General features: G+C 42.9%; 1 protein-coding gene and 1 pseudogene across 2 annotated transcripts in view; both read right to left on the reverse strand.

Moving 5' to 3' along the window:
* Window positions 1–22600, reverse strand: part of ABCC2 (ATP binding cassette subfamily C member 2) — a 76340-nt gene that overhangs the window by 41073 nt on the left and 12667 nt on the right. For both annotated transcript variants that reach the window (XM_045068793.1, XM_004749506.2), the window contains exons 3-10: window positions 17455–17580; window positions 9025–9159; window positions 8683–8790; window positions 8168–8223; window positions 6734–6968; window positions 4380–4543; window positions 3398–3575; window positions 117–371 (exon numbers count right to left, since the gene is read on the reverse strand). In XM_045068793.1, the coding sequence (XP_044924728.1) occupies window positions 117–371; window positions 3398–3575; window positions 4380–4543; window positions 6734–6968; window positions 8168–8223; window positions 8683–8790; window positions 9025–9159; window positions 17455–17580 (1257 nt within the window). The remainder of the gene's footprint in view (window positions 1–116; window positions 372–3397; window positions 3576–4379; window positions 4544–6733; window positions 6969–8167; window positions 8224–8682; window positions 8791–9024; window positions 9160–17454; window positions 17581–22600) is intronic.
* LOC106005501 lies at window positions 16412–17360 on the reverse strand (annotated as a pseudogene).

Raw genomic sequence — 22600 nt, forward strand, 5'->3', positions numbered from 1 at the left:
GCCATGTTCATATGGGATGGTAGAATGTCTTCTATCAGCTCTGCCTGCCCAAATGCCCAAGAGTTAGAGTAAGTCCAAGACTTTAGACTTTGAAGAAGGTGACTTGGTTTCTTTACCTGAATAGCTCTGCTCTTAGAGGCAAGTATCCCATTAACTGGGATTAGGAGTATCATCACCCCAACACCCGCTAAGACAGAGGGTCCCAGCTCGGTCCATAGGAAGTAGATGGATAAAGTAATCTGGAGAACATTTGACCACAGCAGATGAAGGTAGCTGGTCACATCCATGAGCTTCTGGGCATCCACAGACATCAGGTTCACTGTTTCTCCAACAGTGTACTGCTTCCTGGCCTGGTTGGATAGGGTCAGCGCCTAAGATAAAGATTGGAATTAGGATCTATGGACAAGGCCAAGGACAACGGGGAGTAAAAAGAAAACTCAAGAAGTGAGAACACAGTAGAAGGATGGGCTCCACATGGACACAACTTTTCCCAGGGGCTCTGCCTTCTTGTCTCCAAATCTTACACACAATGTTCTCTCATTCTCGATAACTCTTTTTTTTTTTTTAAGATTTTATTTATTTATTTGACAGACAGGGATCACAAGTAGGCAGAGAAAGAGGAAGAGAAGCAGGCTCCCTGTTGAGCAGAGCCCCCAACACGGGGCTCGATCCTAGGACCCTGAGATCATGACCTGAGCGGAAGGCAGAGACTTTAATCTACTGAGCCACCCAGGCGCCCCCTTGATTACTCTTTCAGGTTATTCCAACCTCCCTGAACCCCTTGCCACCCCCCTTCCCAACACACATGTCTTTGCTCAGAAAATTCCCATTCTTTAGTGTCAGTTCAGATGGAATTTACTCTACGAAGACTTCCTGAGTCTGGGTTAGATGCCAGTACTTCCCGGGTACTCCCAGAACATTCTGGGCTTACCTTTGTCATTACTTTCATCACACTGAACTGCGATTGTTTCACCTTTCTACTTTTCCACCAGATGTAAACTCTGTAAGGGCTACATCTGTTCATTTCACTATTGTATTACATGGCACGCAGTAGGGCATCAGACACTGAAGGATGACAGGAAGGGAGGAATCACATATTGATGCTGGCCCTTCAGACTTTGGATATGGCAGTGTTATTTGGAGCAACGTTCTTATGTGGAAGTTGCAACCATTTCCAAGAAGGACAGAGATCTTAGCATGAAGAGGAAAGCTGCATGGTTCATGCATATGAAGCAAAACAATTTTCTTATTGTCAGGAACTGTGGGCAAAATCTAGATGCTGAATCATACAGCATGGGCTTTTGTTTTCATGTTAGAGAGATTAAAAGACTGACTTCCACAGGTCTGTCACTTACAACAGTGCCTTGCACAAATGTACCCAGCTAAGGGACTTGGCACTTATTCACACCATGCTCACCAAACAAACACCCGGCATGGGCTACATCTTCCTAGAGGAAGGAGAGCCTTTTAATTCCCACAAAAGATGGTGTATGGGCTAGGGGTGGTCCTAGGGATCCACAGCCATCCTCGTCTTAGAAGCTCTACTGTCACCTTAATCCACCAAGACATGCTCCTTTGGAACATAACATTCTTGGTTATACAGTAAAATGAGGGAAATTCTCCAAAATGTAAGGCCACCAAGGTTTTAGAGAAATCAGTTGGCTGCTCTGTCTCCCCTTTGGAGTAGGAGGGCAAAATCAAACACCTCCTTCCCATAACAAGCCAAACAGCCAAACAAACTAATTACTCATCAAGGTCATCATTATTCTATTCTCTATAAAATTTCAGTACGGTAGAAGAGACATTAGACATTAGTTTAGGACCAAAGCCCTTATCTGAGGGCAAGACCGGATTATGTGACTGTAGGTAGTGAAATGATCTAAGCCTTACTTCTCTGTAAAATAGGAAGAATGCAGTTACTTCACAGGACCATGAACTGATAATGGATATTTAAAAAAATTCATAACATTTCATTAATGAAGCATTGTCTAAACCTAGGAGATCAATTTCAAATTCTAAGTAGCAAACTTCATTTGAATGAGAGTCTTATTAAGGATTCCATTTTACAAATTCTTTATGGAATGTAACAGTTTAAAACTTGGAATATATTAAGAATCAAAAATAGTGGGAATGAATCACCACAATTATAAAAGTGTACCTTGACAGATGGCTGAGATGGCCTGGTTAGGGACCCCCAGATCCTGCAAAATCCAGTTATCTCCAAAAGAAATAAGGGGATTAAAAATTGAGGGGGAGACAAATTCTAGTCTGGACCAGACTTCTGATCTAAAGACATTGTGGACTACCTGTCTGGGTCTCTGGACAAGTCAGCATCTGCGAGACCATGACACACTAGTTTTAAGAGACAAACACAAAGGAGAAAACTAGGAGCTGTAACAGAGAAATCACTATGGGATGCTCTAGTGGTCCAAGAAAGAGAGGAAGAAAAAGCAATTGGTGTTTAATGTTCTAGTCTATAGAAAGTCCTGTCTCCTCATGTACGAAAATTTCCCCCAGGCTTATAGTCACTGACGGTAGCTATTCTATTCTCATTTCTTTTCATTTTTTTTTTTTATTGAGATAGGGTTGATTCTATTTTCAAAGGACAAAATGAGATTTCACCTTGGTATCTGGGACATGAGGAAAGTACAGTGGCTCTCAGAACGTTAAATGTTAAAAGCAACATATCAGAGGGAAGATTAGCAAAATCTTCGTAAAGGCATGGGAATCTTGCTAAGTCTGCAGAACTCAGTAGCCAGAGAGCACGTGTTTACAAAATGAAAAAAGGAGGCAGGCAGAGAGTGGATGGGCAGATGCAAAGATGAGAAAAAGCAGAGTCTAAGCAAAAGTGGGGCTGGGGAGATGGATCCCTGGCCGACAGAGCATTCTAGTCTATGGCAAAATTGTCACCGAGATGGATGCACAAGTCTTATGAACCCAGTTTCACATAGTAGCTAATTTAAATGTTGGTGGTTTTATGAGTTTGCCATAAACCAGCGCTTTGTTTCTGGTCTTATATGCTTTCCGATTTTAGTATATGTGCTGCCAAGGGAGCACTCTGATCTTACATTCTTTCCCAAGGTGCTCTCACTTTGTCTAGAGAGGCAAGAAGAGAGGGACAGGTATGCAAGCCTTGGAGGCTGAAAGGCAGATCCTGGCTGAAGAAGAACCTGCCAGCTCTCCTCTAGTGTGTGTCCTCCCCTGTGTCCCCTGATCACACACATCCCCCAGGTCTGTGAATCTACTTGCAAAGAAAAATGCAGAGGAGGCTATCTGGCTAGTCAGAATCAAGTGTTAAGATCCCATTATCATTCCCATCAAATTTTTCTCAGCCCCTTGGAATCAATGCTGACACTTAAGGGGATTTTTTCAGCAAGTTCTGACCCAAGCCACTCACCTTCTTGTATATGGACGCCATGATGGTTGTCCGCACAGTGACGCCCAGCATGAAGCACATTTGAAAGTAGCCCTGAAGGCAGAGAGACTGCACGAGGGCCACCACAAAGAAGAGGACTGAATAGAGATACCCGGTCCACGCATACATGTCTCGGGTATTTGCAAAGGAGATCAGCAACCTGCCGAAACAAAGCGAAGTCAGTGATGTCCGGTCAGGCCTCCAGGGGCTCTCCCCACTCCTCACGCACGGCCAACTACCCTACTCTTGCCCTGTGGTTAACAAAGTGACCAGAATGGTCCAAAGCCGGTGGAAGACCAGAACTCCACAGTTGTGCTGGGGCTCTTGCTTTTTCTCGCAGCAGCAAGAGGTCCAAGGGGATGGCTGGTGGCTGTGAGCAGGGATGATGAAAGAAATGCTCCTTACACCTGCTGCTGCAAGGCTTTGGCCTGGCCTTCCCCCACCCCCTGATAGAAGAGGTTGCGTGGGAGACATGGATTTGTTCTTGGACAAAGCAAGCCCAGGAAGTAATTGTATCCAATGCGAGCTCGAACTCCCCCTATAGGAGAATTCATCCCATAGATTCCCGCCTGCTGCAAAGTCTTGTCCTGATCACGCTGAACCTCCCACAGAAGCCTGTGGCTCTAGGGCGGGGGCTCCAGAGATCAGGTCCAAGGCTGTCCTGTACCCTGTTGCCTGCCTCTTGGGCATGGATCTTCCCCTATCAGTTCTGTTTAACAAGAGCTCCTAACAAGGATCTGGCTTCTTAGGAGGGAAGGGCTATAGAAAAGAGGGAAGCTAAAGGACCTAGCATTTTGGATCTTGAAAATGGCCTTGTGCTTTTCATGAACACAACACAATCAGGTAGAAGAATCTCATCAGCATTTGAAATAGCGGGGGTTTAATAATAAGCTCCTGCCTGCATTTCCAAGGGGCCAGCACAGAGGAGAGGGGCAGAGGGGACTTCCCTCAAGGAAGGACTCACTTCAGCAGCTGAGGGTTCAGAAACATGAGGAGGTCGTGCACCAGCTTCAGGAAGAATGATTTCAAGAGTATGCTGTATAAAGTTTTGAAGAGAGCCTTGACCAACCAGGACTTGGGAAAGTTTTCTGTTGTCCCAGACTTCTTTTTTTTCTTTTTAACTTCTTCCTAGGTAAAAAAAAAAACAAAAAACGAAAATACCAACAGAGGTTACAGAGCCGTGAAGTATAAAACTTTGCCCTGCACTGCTCAGTTTTCAGAGTGTTAAGGCCCAGAGTCCTGTTGCTGTCTTTGTACGGGTTTTGGTTTTCTGCCTGGTCACCATCCACCCCTTCAGCGACCGTCCGTCACTGGTTCCCTCTCCCCTATCCTGATACACCTAATCTAGTGTGGGTGAGAAAAACCACGCTATGAAGCAGGGGAGAATACATAAAAAACAAAGAATAGACCCTAAGTGGCGGGGGGTGGGGGGTGTTCTGGGTAATCCCGGAGAGTGAAGGGCACGAACCCGATGCTTAGTTTTGATACTCAGAGCCTTTTTGTTTGTTTTCGCTGGTGGTTGTTGTGGGATGTTATGGGTTGAATTATATCCTCCCTCAAAAGATGTGGAAACCCTAAGCCCCAGTACCTCAGAATGGGTCTTTATTTGGAAATAGGACCTTTGCCAATGTAATCAAGAGGAGGTGCTCAACAGGGCCCTAGTCCAATAGGACTGGTGTCTTTAAAAGAGAAGAGACTCCGAGCCAGAGAGAAGATGGCCAGGTGATAACAGAGGCAGAGATGGGAGCGACACCTCCACAAGCCAAAGAACAGCCAGACTAGAAGGTAAAAAGAAGCAAGGAAAGTTTCTCCCCTCCGGGTTTTGGAAGGTGCATGGCCCTGCTGATACTTTGCCTCCAGCTGGGCTTCTGGATTCCTGCCTGTGAACCTGCCTGTGAACCGTACGTTGGTTTGAAGCTATGCAGTTCGCGGTGCTTTGTGAGGGCACAACTTCACTGTCCCATCCAGGAATCTACTCCACAGGCCACTGCTGCTCACTTGCCAGCTCTTTCTCTTCCTGTGATCTGACCTCTTTGTTATATTCTCCATGGTCCCATGAGGCCCCAAATACAGCCTCGCAGCCCAAGTTTCCAGGTTTTTCCTACCAGTGACGTCCTCTTGTAACTGGGTCACTGAGATCCCATCTGATCAGTCTCTCTTGCCTGGGCAACGGCCCCAGCCCGCCTCCCAGCTTCTACTCTTACCCCAACCATCCATCTTCCCAGCGACAGCCCAAATGCACTTTCTAAAGTACAAATCGGATCCCATTACTCTTCTGTTCAAAACCTTCCACTGGCTCTCCACCCTTTGTAAAAGAAAACCTGGACTCCTTACCATGGCCCACCAGAGTCTACACGGCACAGTCCCTGTCCACTGCTCTGAGCGCATCTCACCTCTTACTCGGCCCCTCTTTCTCTGCCTCCGAACCTTCTTGCAGTTCTCCAGACAAACTAAACGTGTTCCCCTTGGCCTCACACTTCTGCTCCCTTGGACGGGATTACCCTTCCTTCTGATGGTTCCTCGGGTAGAAATCCACTTCTAAGACTTTGGGTCTCCATTCAAGGGACACCTCCTCTGAGAGGTCTCTCCTACAACCCTAAAGGCATTCTATTTCAAAGACTTTAACAGGATTTATACATTCTTAATAGCATGTATCACTTTCAAAGAATTACATGTGTTCTTTTATTATTTATTTTCTGGCTCTCGAAAGAGGACGCTTTCAGGCTATTCCTTGTACTCAGTGCCCAGAATAGTCAGACACTCAGTACTTAATACTTTTGAGTGAAAAAATACGAAGAGTAGCTGCTATGCTAATGCCCACCAAAGTACGAATTCTGGTAATGCCAAGGTATTATTTTTCTGTTTCTTAAAAGATTATTTGTTCATTTGACAAAGGAAGAAAGTGGGGTGGCAGACAGAGAGGCAGGCAGAGGCAGAGGGAGAAGCAGGCTCCCTGCTGAGCAAAGAGCCCAATACAGGGTTTGATCTCAGGACCCTGGGATCATGACCCGAGCCAAAGGCAGACACTTAATGGACTGAGCCATCCAGGCACCCCTTATTTTTCTATTATTAAAGATGTACTATAGAAAATTTCAAATATACCCTAAAGGAGAGAGAATAGCACATCCTACCCAAACGTATCCATCACTAAGGTATTATTAGTATTATAAACACTATTATTAGTGTTATAAACACAAATGCCATAAATGCACTGCAATATATACAGCGCTATCAAAATAGGACAGAATCACTAGGATACTGATATCTTCCTGCCTGAAACCGAGAGCATATTCACACAGACACTCATGGGAAAGTTACCAGGACAAGGATATCTTGGCTTTGACTCTGATTCTTGTTCAGTCCATGCAGCCTGTCTCCGGTGTTCCCCTGGGACTTCCTCTGCTGCCGTCTCCGGAGTTCCTTCCTGGCCTTCTGCAGCTCTCGTACCATGCGTTTTTCAAACGTGCTGACCAGTGTCTTGGTTTTCATCTTTTCATTGACATCCCAGATATCTTCAAGTGTCAGAGGTTGCTTGTAGCCTTTCAAAATGATGCTGGAACCAGAGCGATCCACAGGCTGAGACCCTACATGCTGGGTCAATGGCAATGCCCCTGCTGCTTCTGACAAAAGCTGCCCCCCCGGCCCCCAGTTCCAAGATGGAGGGAGAGAGGAAGGGAAGGGGCCACTGCTCCACCTCCCGGCTCTTGAAACCTGACAGAGGCATGGGGAAGGCAGAAAACGGATGGCAGAGGTGATGGAATGTAGACTAAGACGAGGAGGAGGCCACGAGGAGCAATGCCACTGAATGAAAAACCAAAAGAGCATCATGTCCACCTTCTCCTTCCTCTTTGAACACTGGCTGCCGCTCTGCCCCTGGGGCATCTCCCTGAGGGGCCTTCAGTGCCCTTAAGGAACTGAGCAGCCCTGGAGGCCTCCTCTCTGCTCTCTCTCTTGTTCAGGCCCACCAACCTGCTGTTTGAGAACACGGATACAAAATGAATTACATCTTTATTCTCACTAGCCTCTAACTGAAACCTAGCCTTTCCTTATAACATGAACGGAAGCAAACAAACAGTTGTAAACAGGAGTACCCGTTCCTTGGACACCAAGAGACATCGCCGTGTTTTCGTGGCACAGGTACTCTCATTGCTCCTTCGAGGTTGTGGTCATTGTTAATGACCTATTGCTAGATCATCACTAGATCTTGTTATTTAACACATTTGTAAAGGAGCACTTGTGTTACATTACAAATTTTTAAAAAATATTTAAGTGAATATATTTCAATATATTTGGTTTCCTTTGTAACCCTGTCTTTTTCTTTATGTACAGAAAACATGATCTGAGGAGGGATTCATAGGCAGTACCAGTTGCCAAGTGGTCCATGGAACTACAAAGGCCAGGAGTGTTTGCTGCAGATCCTTTGGTAGCCCAGGCCAGCTAGTACATCCCTTACCCTTCAAATGGGGTCACACTGCCTGCTTCCCTTCTTATCCTTCCGCCTTTCCTAACATCCTTCCTTTGCCCTGTGAAGCTCCAGGCCACCAAGAGCAAAGCCCTCGCCATCCTCTCCTGAAATCTGTCTGAAATAAATCCCAGTCTGAAATCAATAGATCTGTTAAATTAACATTCTCGGACTCCAAGGAGAGGAGACATGGAGGCCTCAGGAAGCATTTTTAAAATTAAGATTTTCACCACTTTCAGAAGAACAAGGGGGTAGGGATACAGACAACCCACACCCCAGGCATTTCCTACCTGTCATACCAACTAAACGTAATGCTACTCAGAAATGAGGCTGTGAATGATGGATTCTGCAAGACAAAAAAAAAAAAAAAAAAAAAAAAAAAAATCAAAAAGTAAATCAACCTGAAACAGGGACTTTGTGGGACTCTAAAATCGGAAAGTGATTTTTCTAGATATAATGTTATGCGATAAAGCAGACTTAAGACTGAAGTAGACTGGACAACATAAGTTTATCTGGAGACCCTAAAGTCTTACCAGTAAAAATCAGATTTTCTGGCATAGATAGATGAATGCATTATCCATGCTAAAGATTGGCGGGTCAATATAAAAGTATTTCCAGACTCATAAAAGAGTATTTCCATACACTAGCCACTTTTGGTCTCCTTAAGCCATTAATGATCCACACAGCTATATTCTGGGCTCAAGGGACCCCCCCCAAAAAAAAGGCCTAGGGCATCTCGAAGTTACACGTGTCAAAATACCATCTAATGAAATAATACATGAGATTGGCATATTTAGAGTCTCACATTTGAGGAGGCATCTTTTTCAGAAAATGCTGAAAGGATCAGGATCAGGATCTGTAGTGCATAGCAGATGAAGAACAGGCAGGAATAGGCCAGGTTAAAATTGCTGCCCTATGGGGGAAGAGGAAAAAACAACAAAACAAAACAAAAAAAACAGAGAAAATGAGCCTTTTCCCAGATTAAGTCTAAATGGCCCACATAGGTCAATGCCTGTGCTTAAAGCCTATCATCAAATCTCCTAAACATACTTATATCCCAGAGTCCAACTGACCGTATGCCATTCACTCTGACTTAGAAGTTGCTCACCACACTACCTCCTCAAGTAACCCTCTCTTCCCTCCTTACCTTTAAGAGTGTCCGGATCAGAGTCTGAAATTGGAAAACGCCACAGAGTACTGAGAGAATCCAGAATAGGGAGAGGAACCAAGAATCCTTCTGTATGCACCATCGCCTGCTGTGTTGGATCAGCAAAACCAGGAGCTAAAGAGAAATTCACATCAAGTTCTGAAAAATACGGTCACCAAGGATGAGAGGAAAGAAAGATGCCAGAGACAGGGAAAGAATGGTGGGTTAGTGGAGGAGACGGTTAGAACTAATCAGGCCAAGCAGAAAACACACAAATGCCAAGTTATAGACTTCCTCCTTGATATAATCCAACCTCCTCTTGTAGGGTGTCCATGCTCTCCCTGGGACCCCCTTCCTCACCCCATATCCCCTCCGCACTTGGGTGGGGAGTTAGCCACAAACACAGAGGGTCACTTCTGCATATAATGGAGTTGGTTGGGGAGCCAAAAATCTTTCCAAGACCCAAGGAAGTGAATCTCAGGTGCTGCAGTAGTCCACTTGGGAGGGAGTTTCTGCAGGACAGGTATAAGCTGTCTATGGGATTTTCTAATAATATCAAACCAGGCAATAAAAAAAAAAAAACCTTGCCTTGTAACATCTCACTTAAATATAATTAAATGTTGGTTTCCTAGACTCAGTGCAGAGCTTGTAAACTAGCGTTCCGAAAACAAAGCCATGATTAGTATCATCTGTTAATTTCTGTGGTATAGATAATACCACTGTGGTGGATTTCAGGCCCCAACAAGCTGTCACTAAGCACAGTGTTAGGAAGAGATGCACACGCAAAGGCTGACCATTGTCCTACGGGGATACAGGCCCATAGATACTAGGCATTCTGATTTTTCAAGGAGGTTTAGAAATCCAAATAATTATGCAGCATCTTTTCCGTTGAAAAGCATAGCAACTTAGTAGCAAGATGGTGGAGGTGTGCAGACTGAAATGACATCAGGTCACAGGAGTTCAGCTAGATAGTTACCAAACACCTACAAACTCAATAGGAGATAAGCAATTCTTGGAACAGAAAATCGACCACTTTCTGAAAGGTAGGACGTGTGGAGAAGTGAATCCGAAGTGATGGGAAGATAGACCTATGGGGAGGGGCTGGCTCTCAGCAAGCAGCGGAGCAATGGAGCACAAAATCAGAACTTTCAGAAGTCTGTTCCATTGAGGGACATCATCCAGAGGCTAAGCAGGGGTGGAGTCCTCACAGGGACAGTGTGGTCTCAGGTCCTGAGGGGTCACAAAAGACTGGGGGTATCTGAGTGTGGCAGAGCTCACAGGTATCAGAGCAGGGAAGCCAGCTACAGAGACGGAGACAAGGAGTGAGCTCTCAGCTCGCAGTTACCTTAAACTATGATCCATGGCACAGTTGGGCCACTGACCCCACAAGTGGCAGATCCACAGAGATCCCCCTCCTTCCTTCTGAGAGAAGCAGCCAGGAGTGCACTGCAGGAGTTAGCAGGTTTGGCAACTCCAAATGCACCAGGGACAGAAATCCTCAGTCATAGGCCGGGAGAATTCAGAGCATGGCTAGAGACCAGGGAGACAGGAGTGATTGACCCCTTTTCTCTGAGGGCACACTGAGGAGTGGGGCCCTGAGCTCATGGCTCCTCCAGGCCAGAGACCGGGAGGCCGCCATTTTCATTCCTGTCCTCCAGAGCACTAAGGAAAGCCTTCAGGGAACAAAAGCTCCCAAGAGTGAACCTTAGCAGATTACTCAGCCTGGCCCTGGAAAGGGTAGTACAATTCCACCTTGGGCAAAGACATTTGAGAATCATGACAACAGGTCTCTCCCCCCCAGATGATCAGTAAGAATATCCAGCCAATGATCAATGATCAATGATCATTGATCATCTCGTTGATCAATGATCAACGAGAAGAGTGGAACTCCAGAGCTAGGGGAAACCAACACATAGAATTCATGGCTTTCCCCCCATGATCCTTTAGTCTTGCAAAGTTAAATTATATTATTCTGTTTTTTTGACTTTTCCTCTTTCTTCTTTTAACATTTTTTAACTAGTCTATCTTAACAATACCTTCTTTAAAAAATCTTTTTAAGCCTTCATTGTTATAGTCATATTCTACCCCTTCATTGTATTTAGCCTTATTTTTTATATACATATAGTTTTTATTCTTTAAAATTTGGGGATATGATTTCTTCTAATAGATCAAAATATACCCTAAATCTAGCACATGGCTTTGTTCTAGTCTCTACCCTGAGCACATTCTCTTTTTCTTTTTCCAACCAGCAATTCCTTTTTTAGAAATCTATTTAAATTTTCATCTGTACAGTCATATTCCTTGCCTTCATCATGTTTACTCTTATATTTGTGTATATATGTATGTTTTTATTTCTTTAAAATTTTGGGAGGTAGTTTCTTCTAAGAGACCAGAATACATCCAAAATCAAGTGGGTGGCTCTGTTCTATTCACCAGTCATATATAAATATATATCAGAATGGGTTTAAAAAAAAAAAAAAAGACCACCCATATGCTATCTACAAGAAACTCATTTTAGACCCAAAGACACCTCCAGATTTAAAGTGAGGGGGTGGAAAACAATTTATCATGCCAATGGACATCAAAAGAAAGCTGGGGTGGCAATCCTTATATCAGATCAATTAGATTTTAAGCCAAAGACTATAATAAGAGATGAGGAAGGACACTATATCACACTCAAAGGGTCTGTACAACAAAAAGATCTAACAATTTTAAATATCCATGCCCCTAACATGGGAGCAGCCAATTATATAAACCAATTATATAAACCAATTGATAACAAAAATTAAAGAAACACGTTGACAATGATACAGTAATAGTAGGATACTTTAACACCCCTCAATGAAATGGACAGATCATTCAAGCAAAAGATCAACAAGGAATTAAAGGCTTTAAAGGACACACTGGACCAGATGGACATCACAGATATATTCAGAACATATCATCCCAAGTCAACAGGATACACATTCTTCTCTATTGCACATGGAACATTCTCCAGAATAGATCACATCCTGGGTCACAAATCAGGTCTCAACTGGTACCAAAAGATTGGGATCATTCCCTGCATATTTTCAGACCACAATGCTCTGAAGCTAGAACTCAATCACAAGAGGAAAGTTGGAAAGAACTCAAATACATGGAGGCTAAAGAGTATCCTACTACAGATTGAATGGGTCAACCGGGAAATTAAAGAAGAATTTTAAAAAAATTCATGGAAACAAATGATAATGAAAACCCAACTCTTCAAAATCTATGGGACACAACAAAGGCAGTCCTGAGAGGAAAATATGTAGCAATACAAGACTTTCTCAAGAAACAAGGAAGTTCTCCAATACTCAATCTAAGCCTCCACATAAAGGAGCTGGGGAAAGAACAGCAAAGAAAGCCTAAACCCAGCAGGAGAAGAGAAATAAGCTGGTTCTTGGAAAGAATTAATAAGATTGATAAACCCCTGGCCAGACTTATCAAAAAGAAAAGGGAAAAGACTCAAGTAAATAAAATTATGAATGAAAGAGGAGCGATCACAACCAACACCAAAGAAATACAAACAATTATAAGAACATATTATGAGCAACTATACACCAGTAAATTTGACAATCTGGAAGAAATGGATGCATTCCTAGAGACCAAATTTGAACCAAATTGAACCAGGAAGAAATAGAAAACATTAACAGACCCATAACCAGTAGGGAGATTGAAGCAGTCGTCAAAAAAAATCTCCCAAGAAACAAGAGCCCAGGGCCAGACAGCTTCCCAGGGGAATTCTACCAAACATTTAAAGAATTAATACTTATTCTCCTGAAATGCTTCAAAAAAATAGATATGTAAGGAAAACTTCCAAACTCTATGAGACCAGCATTACCTTGATCCCAAAACCAGACAGACACCATCAAAAAGAATTACAGGCCAATATCCTTGATGAATACAGATGAGAAAATTCTCACCAAAATACTAGCCAATAGGATCCAACAGTACATTAAAAGGATTATTCACCACAACCAAGTGGGATTTATTCCAGGGCTGCAAGGTTGGTACAACATCTGGAAATCAATCATTGTGATATAATACATTAATAAAAGAAAGAACAAGAACCATATGATACTCATTAGATGCTGTAAAAGCATTTGACAAAGTACAGCATCCTTTCTTTCTTGATCAAAACTCTTCAAAATGTAGGGATAGAGGGTACATACCTCAATATCATCAAAGCCATCTATGAGAAAACCACAGCAAATATCATTCTCAATGAGGAAAAACAGAGCTTTTCCCCTAAGGTCAGGAACACAGCAGGGATGTCCACTATCACCACTGCTAGCCTCAGCAATCAGACAACAGAAAGAAATAAAAGGCATCCGAATCAGCAAAGAAGTCATCAAACTCTCTTTCTTTGAAGATGATATGATACTTTGTGGAAAACCCAAAGACTCCAGGAATTCAGTGAAGTGTTAGGATATAAAATCAATGCACAGAAATTAGTGGCATTTCTATACACTAACAGCAAGACAGAAGAAAGAGAAATAAGGAGTCCATCTCATTTACAATTGCACCCAAAACCACAAGATACCTAGAAATAAAACTAACTAAAGAGGCAAAGAATCTGTACTCAGAAAACTATAAAGTACTCATGAAAGAAATTGAGGAAGACACAAAAAAATGGAAAAGTGTTCCATGCTCATGGATTGGAAGAACAAATATTGTGAAAATGTCTATGCTACCTAAAGCAATGTACACTTTTAGTGCAATCCCCATCAAAACACCATCCATTTTTTGAAAGAAATGGAACAATTAATCCTAAAATTTATATGGAACCAGAAAAGACCCTGAATAGCGAGAGGAATGTTGAAAAAGAAAGCCAAAGTTGGTGGCACCACAATTCCTGACTTCAAGCTCTATTACAAAGCTGTCATCATCAAGACAGTATGGTACTGACACAAAAACAGACACATAGATCAATGGAACAGAATAGAGAGCCCAGAAATGGACCCTCAACTCTATGGTCAACTCATCTTTGACAAAGCAGGAAAAGAATGTCCATTGGAAAAAAGATAGTCTCTTTAACAAATGGTGTTGGGAAAATTGGACAGCCACATGCATAAGAATGAAACTGGACCATTTCCTTAGATCACACTCTAAAATAGACTCAAAAGGATGAAAGATCTCAATGTGAGACAGGAATCTACCAATATCCTTGAGGAGAACACAAGCAACAACCTCTTTGACCTCAGCCGCAGCCACTTCTTCCTAGAAACATCGCCAAAGGCAAGGGAAGCAAGAGCAAAAATGAACTACTGGGACTTCATCAAGATAAAAAGCTTTTGCACAGCAAAGGAAATAGTCAACAAAACCAAAAGACTGTTGGGCACAGCAAAGATGGCGCTGGCCTGCCTTCTCTTCCGGCTAGAAAAGGCGCCACCGTGGCAGTATTGGCGCCAACGTGGCGGTTTCGGTTCCACATATCTCTGATATTTCCTCCTCTCGCCCAACACACCCTACCCAGTTACTGACTACGTAACCAAACCCCATAGGCTCTCTCCCCGCTGACCTCATTTCCCATCCCCTACCCAATATAAGCTGCAACCCCGCTCAATAAAGTGAGATCCTGCTTCGACAGATACCCCGAGTCTGGTGTGGTTCGTTAATGTGCCTGGACTCGCGACACTCGCCATCCCGCTCAGCCCCAAGGGGAGCTACCGGCTGGCCCGGACGCTCTCCTCGTGCCTGTCGGCCCGCAAAACCTACTGGAGTCCGACAAAAGACAACCTACAGAATGGGAGAAGATATTTGCAAATGTCTTAACAGATAAAGGGCTAGTATCCAAAATCCATAAATAACTTAACAAACCCAACACCCAAAGAACAAATAATCCAATCAAGAGATGGGCAGAGGACATGAACAGACATTCCTGCAAAGAAGACATGCAGATGGCCAACAGACACATGAAAAAGTGCTCCACATTACTCAGCATCAGGGAAATACAAATCAAAACCACAATGAGATACCACCTCACACCAGTCAGAATGGCTAAAATTAACAGGTCAGGAAACGACAGATGTTGGCAAGGATGTGGAGAAAGGAGAACCCTCCTACACTGTTGGTGGGAATGCAAGCTGGTGCGACCACTCTGGAAAACAGCATGGAGGTTCCTCAAAAACTTGAAAATAGAGCTACCCTATGACCCAGCAATTGCACTACTGTGTATTTACCCTAAAGATACAAATGTAGTGATCCAAAGGGGCATATGCACTCAAATGTTTATAGCAGCAATGTCCACAATAGCCAAACTATGGAAAGAACCTAGATGTGTATCAACAGATGAATGGATAAAGAAGATGTGATTATATATATATATATTCCCTTGTTTTATATATAAAACAATGGAATGCTATGCAGCCATCAAAAGAAATGAAATCTTGCCATTTGCAATGATGCGGAGGGTATTATGCTGAGCGAAATGAGTCAGCCAGAGAAAGATAATTATATGATCTCTCTGATAAGAGGAATTTGAGAGGCAGAGTGGGGGGCTTGGAGGTAGGGAAGAAAAAATGAAACAAGATGGATTGGGAGGGAGACAACACATAAGAGACTCTTAATCTCACAAAACAAACTGAGGGTTGCTGGGGGGGTATGGAGAGGGTAGTTGGGCTATGGACATTGGGGAGGGTATGTGCTATGGTGAGTGCTGTGAACTGTGTAAGCCTGATGATTCACAGACCTGAACCCCTTGGGCAAATAATATATGTTAATAAAAATAATTTAGAAGCGGTGGGGGATGGGAGGTTGGGGGAATTAGAGAGGGTATTAGAGAGGGCACAGATTGCATGGAGCACTGGGTGTGGTACAAAAAACAATGAATCCTGTTATGCTGAAAATAAATAAATAAAAAATAAAAAATAAATAAAATGTTTTAAATCTTAAAAAAAAAAAAAAAAAAGAAAAGAGGGTGCCTGGGTAGCTCAGTGGGTTAAGCCTCAGCCTTCAGCTCAGGCCATGGTCTCAGGGTCCTGGGATTGAGGACTGCATCGGGCTCTCTGCTCAGCAGGGAGCCTGCTTCCCTATCTCTCTTTGCCTGCCTCTCTGTCTACTTGTGATTTCTCTATCAAATAAATAAAAAATTCTTAAAAAAAAAAAAAAGAAAAGGCATAGTAACTAATTTAGTTGTTTTTAAAACATTATGCAGGCCTCTCCCAAAACCAAGCCCGCAGGAGAGAGAGCAGTTTCTGTTATCAAGTTTATATAAACAACTCCTGACTCCATGATCCACTGATGAGTCATTAGTCAATTTAAGAATAATAGTTCCAGCATTTAGAAAAGTCTTTTAATATCAAGAAACTTGGCTTTCACGTGTGTATATATATATATTTATTTGTTTTTACTTTCCAAATACTGTTTATTTCACGGAAGCCTGGAGGCCAGGGAAAGGGCGTGTGAGTGTTTGGGACACCAAGCCTAGGAGTGCATGTTGACAACGGTGACATATAGGGCCACAGAGTGCTGTCCAGCTGCCCAGGGAACAGAGGTGGATGAAGGTCTCCATGACAAAGGCCTCATAGACTAAGGACAGTAGGAGCACTGCTGGCTGAAAAGTGTGGTATGGGTTGTAGTGTGTTATCATCTAGACCTGGGCAAATGAGATGATGTAATGGACCAGCCTGATATTGGAGTCCATGCTCTTCTGGATGTACTTCCAGTCAAACTCAATGCTCTGGGCTCCAACTCAGATGAGAAGGAGCGGGACATAATGAGCATGGCCATAGCCCAGCCCAAGACAGCAACCATGATCCTGTACTCCCCTTTGCATACATTCCAGGACATGACAAAGTTTAGATGTATCTGGTCTGCCACATTCACGATGACCTTCATGACATCCTAATGAAGTCACAGATGCTGCCTTCCCAGGTGGGAAAAAAACATGGCCTTAGAAGGAAAAAAAACATGGCCAGGAAGAGCATCTTGCACAGCTGCATAAACAGGTAGGTGACCCTGGCCTGTGCACATGTCCAGAAGGCATTGTACTCAGGTGACAGCGCTTGTAGGTGATGAAGTGGGGGAAGTAGACCAGGGTGAAGCCATTCCAGAAGTGGTCATGGTGCTGACCTTCTGGGCCCACCAGAGTGTGGGTCTCTGCCTCGGCCAACCTGGCACCCACCCATGTATAATCATTAGATGGAAGGATAGGAGGGCATAAGATGCATATCTTAGGCATTAAAGCTAGTATTTATGCCAGGGAGAAGGATCCAAAAGTTAGTATTAAAAAGAATATACAAAACTAAAATTTGATTCAGTCCATTATAACCACATTTTGCCTCATCATAGGCCCCTCAAAAAAGATAAATGAAATTAGACTTAATTTTATTCCAAAAGAGTACATTTCAACTAGATAGCTATGAATAAGAAGAAGATAAACAGGGCAGGAATGGAGGTAGGACTTACCCATGTACCCAGGTAAAGGCTTGGATTGGTATATCTAATGGCAGGGACTGTGGCTTGTCCAGAGTCTTCTGTGAGTACAAGGGCCAGCTCTATGACTGCTAGAATAAGAAGAAAGCCAACAAGCACCTGAGAAGGAAAAAGACCACTGTTAAGAGAATATCATGCTTTAGAATAGAATGGTTCCTGATAACAGATAATAAAGATGGTATGCACAGATTCAGAGAATACAAGAAATACTTCTGGCATCAATGAATACCAAGCAATAGACTGTAGTTCAAGCAATGGAATGAAGTTTACTGTAGGCCAGGATAGGTTTTTGAGGAATGCTGAGTGTGATGGTTTTAAACTATGTTCACAAGTTCTTTGATATTCTTCCCTTCAAAAAGGAGATCTTGGTACCTGTTCCCTTGAATGTGAACTTAACTTCATGATTCAATTCTAAAGAACAGAATATGGTAGAAGCTCATAAAAAACAATATGGCTTCCTCCTCTTTCTCAGATCACCCACTTCACTTCAGGGAAAGCTCCTAGTGCCATCGGGAGGACACTCAAGTAGCTTTATGGAGAGATCCACTTGGTAAATAATGGAGGCCTCTTGTCAACAGCCACGTGAGTGAGTCATCTTAGACTTAGTTGCTCCAGCCCCGGTCAAAACTTCAGATGACCTTAGTCTCTAGGGTATCAGTTAGCATATCAGTTGCAATGTCGTGAGAGACCCTGGAGCAGAACCCAGGTAAGCGGCTCCCAAATTTCTGATCCATAGAAAATGTGAGAAAAAAATGTGCTTTTTAAAAAATTGCTAAGTTTTGGAATAATTTTTTATACAACAATAGGTAACTAAAAAAATAGATTTAAAAAGGGAGCCCCCTTGCCCTAATTGGGATTTCCAGTTTCCTTGGTCTTATTCCCTTTCCTTGGTTTTTATTCCCAGCCTCTTCCCCAGACAAGATTTGAAGTTAATGTTGCAAACAGTTTTGACTATGTCACCCTAGGAGGAATCCAAGCCAATCAATATTTGTCCTATGAGCTCATAAGACATGCTGTACATCATATTATTCTAAAGAATCACCCCCGCCCATCAGGACGAAAAATTACTACATCCGCAGAGGAGGTCTACCAGAATCTTAGCCCTCAAAATGAGGGTCTTTCGGACCATCTCCCCTACCCTCATCCCTTCAACTCCCACCCATCTGTCCCTATTCACTCCCATGTATCATTCATCCCAACTGGTTCAGGCAGAAGTACTGAGCTGCTTAAAATGAAAACCAACCAACGGGGGACATGAATGCATCTATAGTAGGATAGTAGGACCTGTGTGGTTATTTAGCAAGGCATAAAGTCAAAGACACGTTAATGAAGGGAATGCATTTCTCAAGTACATAATACACTGTATTGTGCTTTCTCACATGAGACAGGCTTTTTTCTGGAAAAAAAAATAACAGCTTTTGACGTGGTGAGATACGTTTGCCTTTAGGTAAATTGGGTATAAAAATGAGCAAGGTGGAGGGACACCTGGGTGGTTCAGCGGGTTAAGCCTCTGCCTTCAGCTCAGGTCATGATCTCAGGGTCCTGGAATCGAGCCCCCATGGGGCTCTCTGCTCAGCAGGGAGCCTGCTTCCCCTCTCTCTCTCTGCTTGCCTCTCTGCCTACTTGTGATCGCTCTCTGTCAAATAAATAAGTAAAAAATCTTTTTTAAAAATGAGCAAGGTGGAGCTAGAGAACCTAGTCAAGGAGGATTTGAGGAGAATAGGTGAAGAGAATACTAACCAGCTACCCAGGCCAAGGAAAAAGAGCAGGTCTTGCCACAGGCTTGCACTTAAATTCTTACACATTGATTAGAGATATACTGAGCAACCCATATCAAAAAGAACAACTTAGGGGCGCCTGGGTGGCTCAGCGGGTTAAAGCCTCTGCCTTCAGCCCAGGTCATGATCCCAGAGTCCTGGGATCGAGCCCCACATCGGGCTCTCTGCTCAGTGCAGAGCCTGCTTCTTTCTCTCTCTCTCTCTCTCTCTGCCTGCCTCTCTGCCTACTTGTGTTCTCTGTCGAATAAATAAGTAAAATCTAAAAAAAAAAAAAAAAAAAAAAGAACAACTTACATTATAAAGCAGTCCTAGAAAACATTTCAAGATAAGAACCAACAATCCAGTGTAAAAGGCATAAGGTGGAAAGTTTAAAGAAAAAAATGTGGCTTTTAAAGACAGGAAAAGATGCTTAATGTGATAATTAGTGCAATTTCAAATTATAATGATATACCACTTCTTATTTAACTGCTTAGCAAATATCAGAAAGTTTGATAAAAAGTTGGTGAGACTGAGGAAAAACCTCTATGGAGGATAATTTTCACTATTTCAAAATTTTGAGTCCATATACTCTTCACCCAGTAACTTCATTTCTAGGAACTTATGCTACAGACACACAGGGGAACAAAGTTTAAGTTTTTTTGTTGTTTTGGGTTTTTTGTTTTGTTTTGTTTTGTTTTTGCAGCATTGCCTATGATGGCAGAAAGTTAAAAACCACCTAAATTTCTGTCACATAAGGCACATAAGTTATGATACATCCAAATAACAGCACTATGAGTGGACATTAGAAAGCAGATTTTTATGTGCTAAAATGGAGGGATCAAGACATGGAGATTAACACAAGACACTAACATTTGTATAAAGAAAAGTAGGCATTTTTATAAGCATGGCTTATCTCTGAAAGGATATCCAGTGGTTGCTAATTCAGACAAGAATGAGTGACTAGAATACCATGTACCTTTTGTAAATTTTGAGTTGTAATCCTGATTTACTCAAATGATTAATGTTAAATACAGTGGAATACTACTCAGCCATCAAAAAATGAAATCTTGCTATTTGCAATGACATAGATTAAACTAAAGGATATTATGTTAAATGAAATAAGTCAGGGAAAGGCAATTACATGATCTCACTCATATGTGGAATTTAAGAAAAAAAAAACACAACACAGAGGATCATAGGGGAAGAGAGGAAAAAATAAAACAAGACAAAACCAGAGAGGTAGACAAAGCATAAGAGACTCTTAATCATAGGAAACAAACTCGGGCTTGCTGGAGGAGAGGTACGTGGAGGGATGGGGTAATTGGGTGATAGACATTAAGGAGGGCAAGTGACATAATGAGCACTGGGTGTTATATAAGACTGATGAATCACTGACCTCTACCTCTGAAACCAATGATACATTATATGTTAATTGAATTTAAAAGTATACTTGGAAAAATGTTAAATACAGTAAAATGCCCGTTTTAAAAAATGAGCAAGTGGTATGAACAGACAATTCACAAATATGCTCAACAAATTAAAAAACATCATTTGTGGGCGCCTGGCTGGCTAAGTTGTTAAGCCTCTGCCTTCGGCTCAGGTCATGATCCTAGGGTCCTGGGATTGAGCCCCACATCAGGCTCCCTGCTTGGTGGGAAGCTTGCTTCTACCTCTCCCACTCCCCCTGCTTGTGTTCCCTTTCTCGCTGTTTCTCTCTGTCAAAAAAATAAACAAAATCTTAAACACACACACACACACACACACACACACACACTAGTTGCATTAGTCCTTTAAGAAATACAAAGTAAACCAAAAGGATGCCATTTTACACATAAAATAAAAATATGTTAGACCCAGTGCTGGCAAAGGAGCAGAGACAAATTCTAACACACCTTAGGTGAGAATGTAAATCAGCAAAATGCTTCCTAATTTATAAAAATTTTCCCGTGTTTCAAAAGCCTTAACCCCTCATATTCCTTGATATAATAATTCTACCTAGGAAGCTATTCTAAGGAAATACAATGAATTTCAGACAAATACTTGTGCACAGAATCTTAACTGGAATCTCCGTTTTAGCAGTGAATTATTTATAACATCTAAAATAACCCAGAACAATGGTGGAAAGGAATTAATGCTGCAAGAGTAGTTAAAGCAAGTTATGGTATCCTCATGTGATGAACGATTCTGTAGCTGGTAGAAGGCAGAGGAGGGTCAGTAATGTTTCCTCCACACTGAGAAGCTGCTTTCAAATGCAAAACTGCTGCAAGCCACTCTAGACCATTGGCAGTTTTACTCAGTTAACTTACCCACAGGGATAACCATGGAGGAGGACGGACACACAACAGAGGGCACTATGCAGCTGTTTTCCACAGCCATCCAGATCTTAATCTCCAGCTTTCATAGAGCAAGGGTCAAGCTGGTGAGGTTACAACACAGTTATCTAAAGTGGTACTATCTGTGCACCAGAATGGCTCTCTGCTAGTTATCTAAAGTAGCCAGAGGGGAGAACAAATGGAGGGCCTGATATGGAGTCAGTGTCTGCGCTCCTACACTCCGTCCCCAACGTCTTTATGGCCCGCACCATCTATGCACAGCACTCTTCACGATGACCCCAGAGCCAGATTGCAAGAGGTGACTTGCACTTCTGGGTCACAGCAGCAATGCAAACAGCAACGCAAGGTCCCTCCGGGCCCGGGCCCAGGAAAGAGGTCCTTTCCTCAGGCCCAACAGATGAAGCAACTGTGAATTTCAGCCCAAGAGGTAGCCCATGACAGGAAGACATTTCCCGATGCACCAGGAGGGAACATCAGCTGTGCTAAGCCCGTGAGACTAAAGGCTTTCCGGGCAATAGACATGGCAGATCTTATTCCAGCAATAACCCAATAGTTGTTTCCACCCCCATGAGCCAGTGGCACCCCTGGCTTTTCATCATTCGTCATTCCGGAGAGATACGGGTGACAACCACTCTGGCTTCTTCCTATTGAAAAGGGGTGTAGATCAGAATTTGAAGAACGAGAAACAGCCTTACAAATCCAATTAAAGATATTCCCTGGTGGTAAGATGAGCCCCCACAGCCTGCATGGAGCCATTATTTGGAGCTTTCATGGGTAGCCAAGTCAAATACTTGCTATTAACTCCTCTGCGATGCTTATGGATTTGGGTTACTTCCTCTCTTCCCCCAAATCTCCTGAACCTGCCAGATAAGTAAGGAAGGTCACTTACTTAGTAAGTGCACCAGAATGGCTCTCTGCTAGTTATCTAAAGTAGCCAGAGGGGAGAACAAATGGAGGGCCTGATATGGAGTCAGTGTCTGTGCTCCTACACTCCGTCCCCAACGTCTTTATGGCCCGCACCATCTATGC

This window comes from Mustela putorius, unplaced genomic scaffold (assembly GCF_011764305.1).
Source record: "Mustela putorius furo isolate JIRA1106 unplaced genomic scaffold, ASM1176430v1.1 tig00003909_pilon_pilon_pilon, whole genome shotgun sequence".
NCBI lineage: Eukaryota > Metazoa > Chordata > Mammalia > Carnivora > Mustelidae > Mustela > Mustela putorius.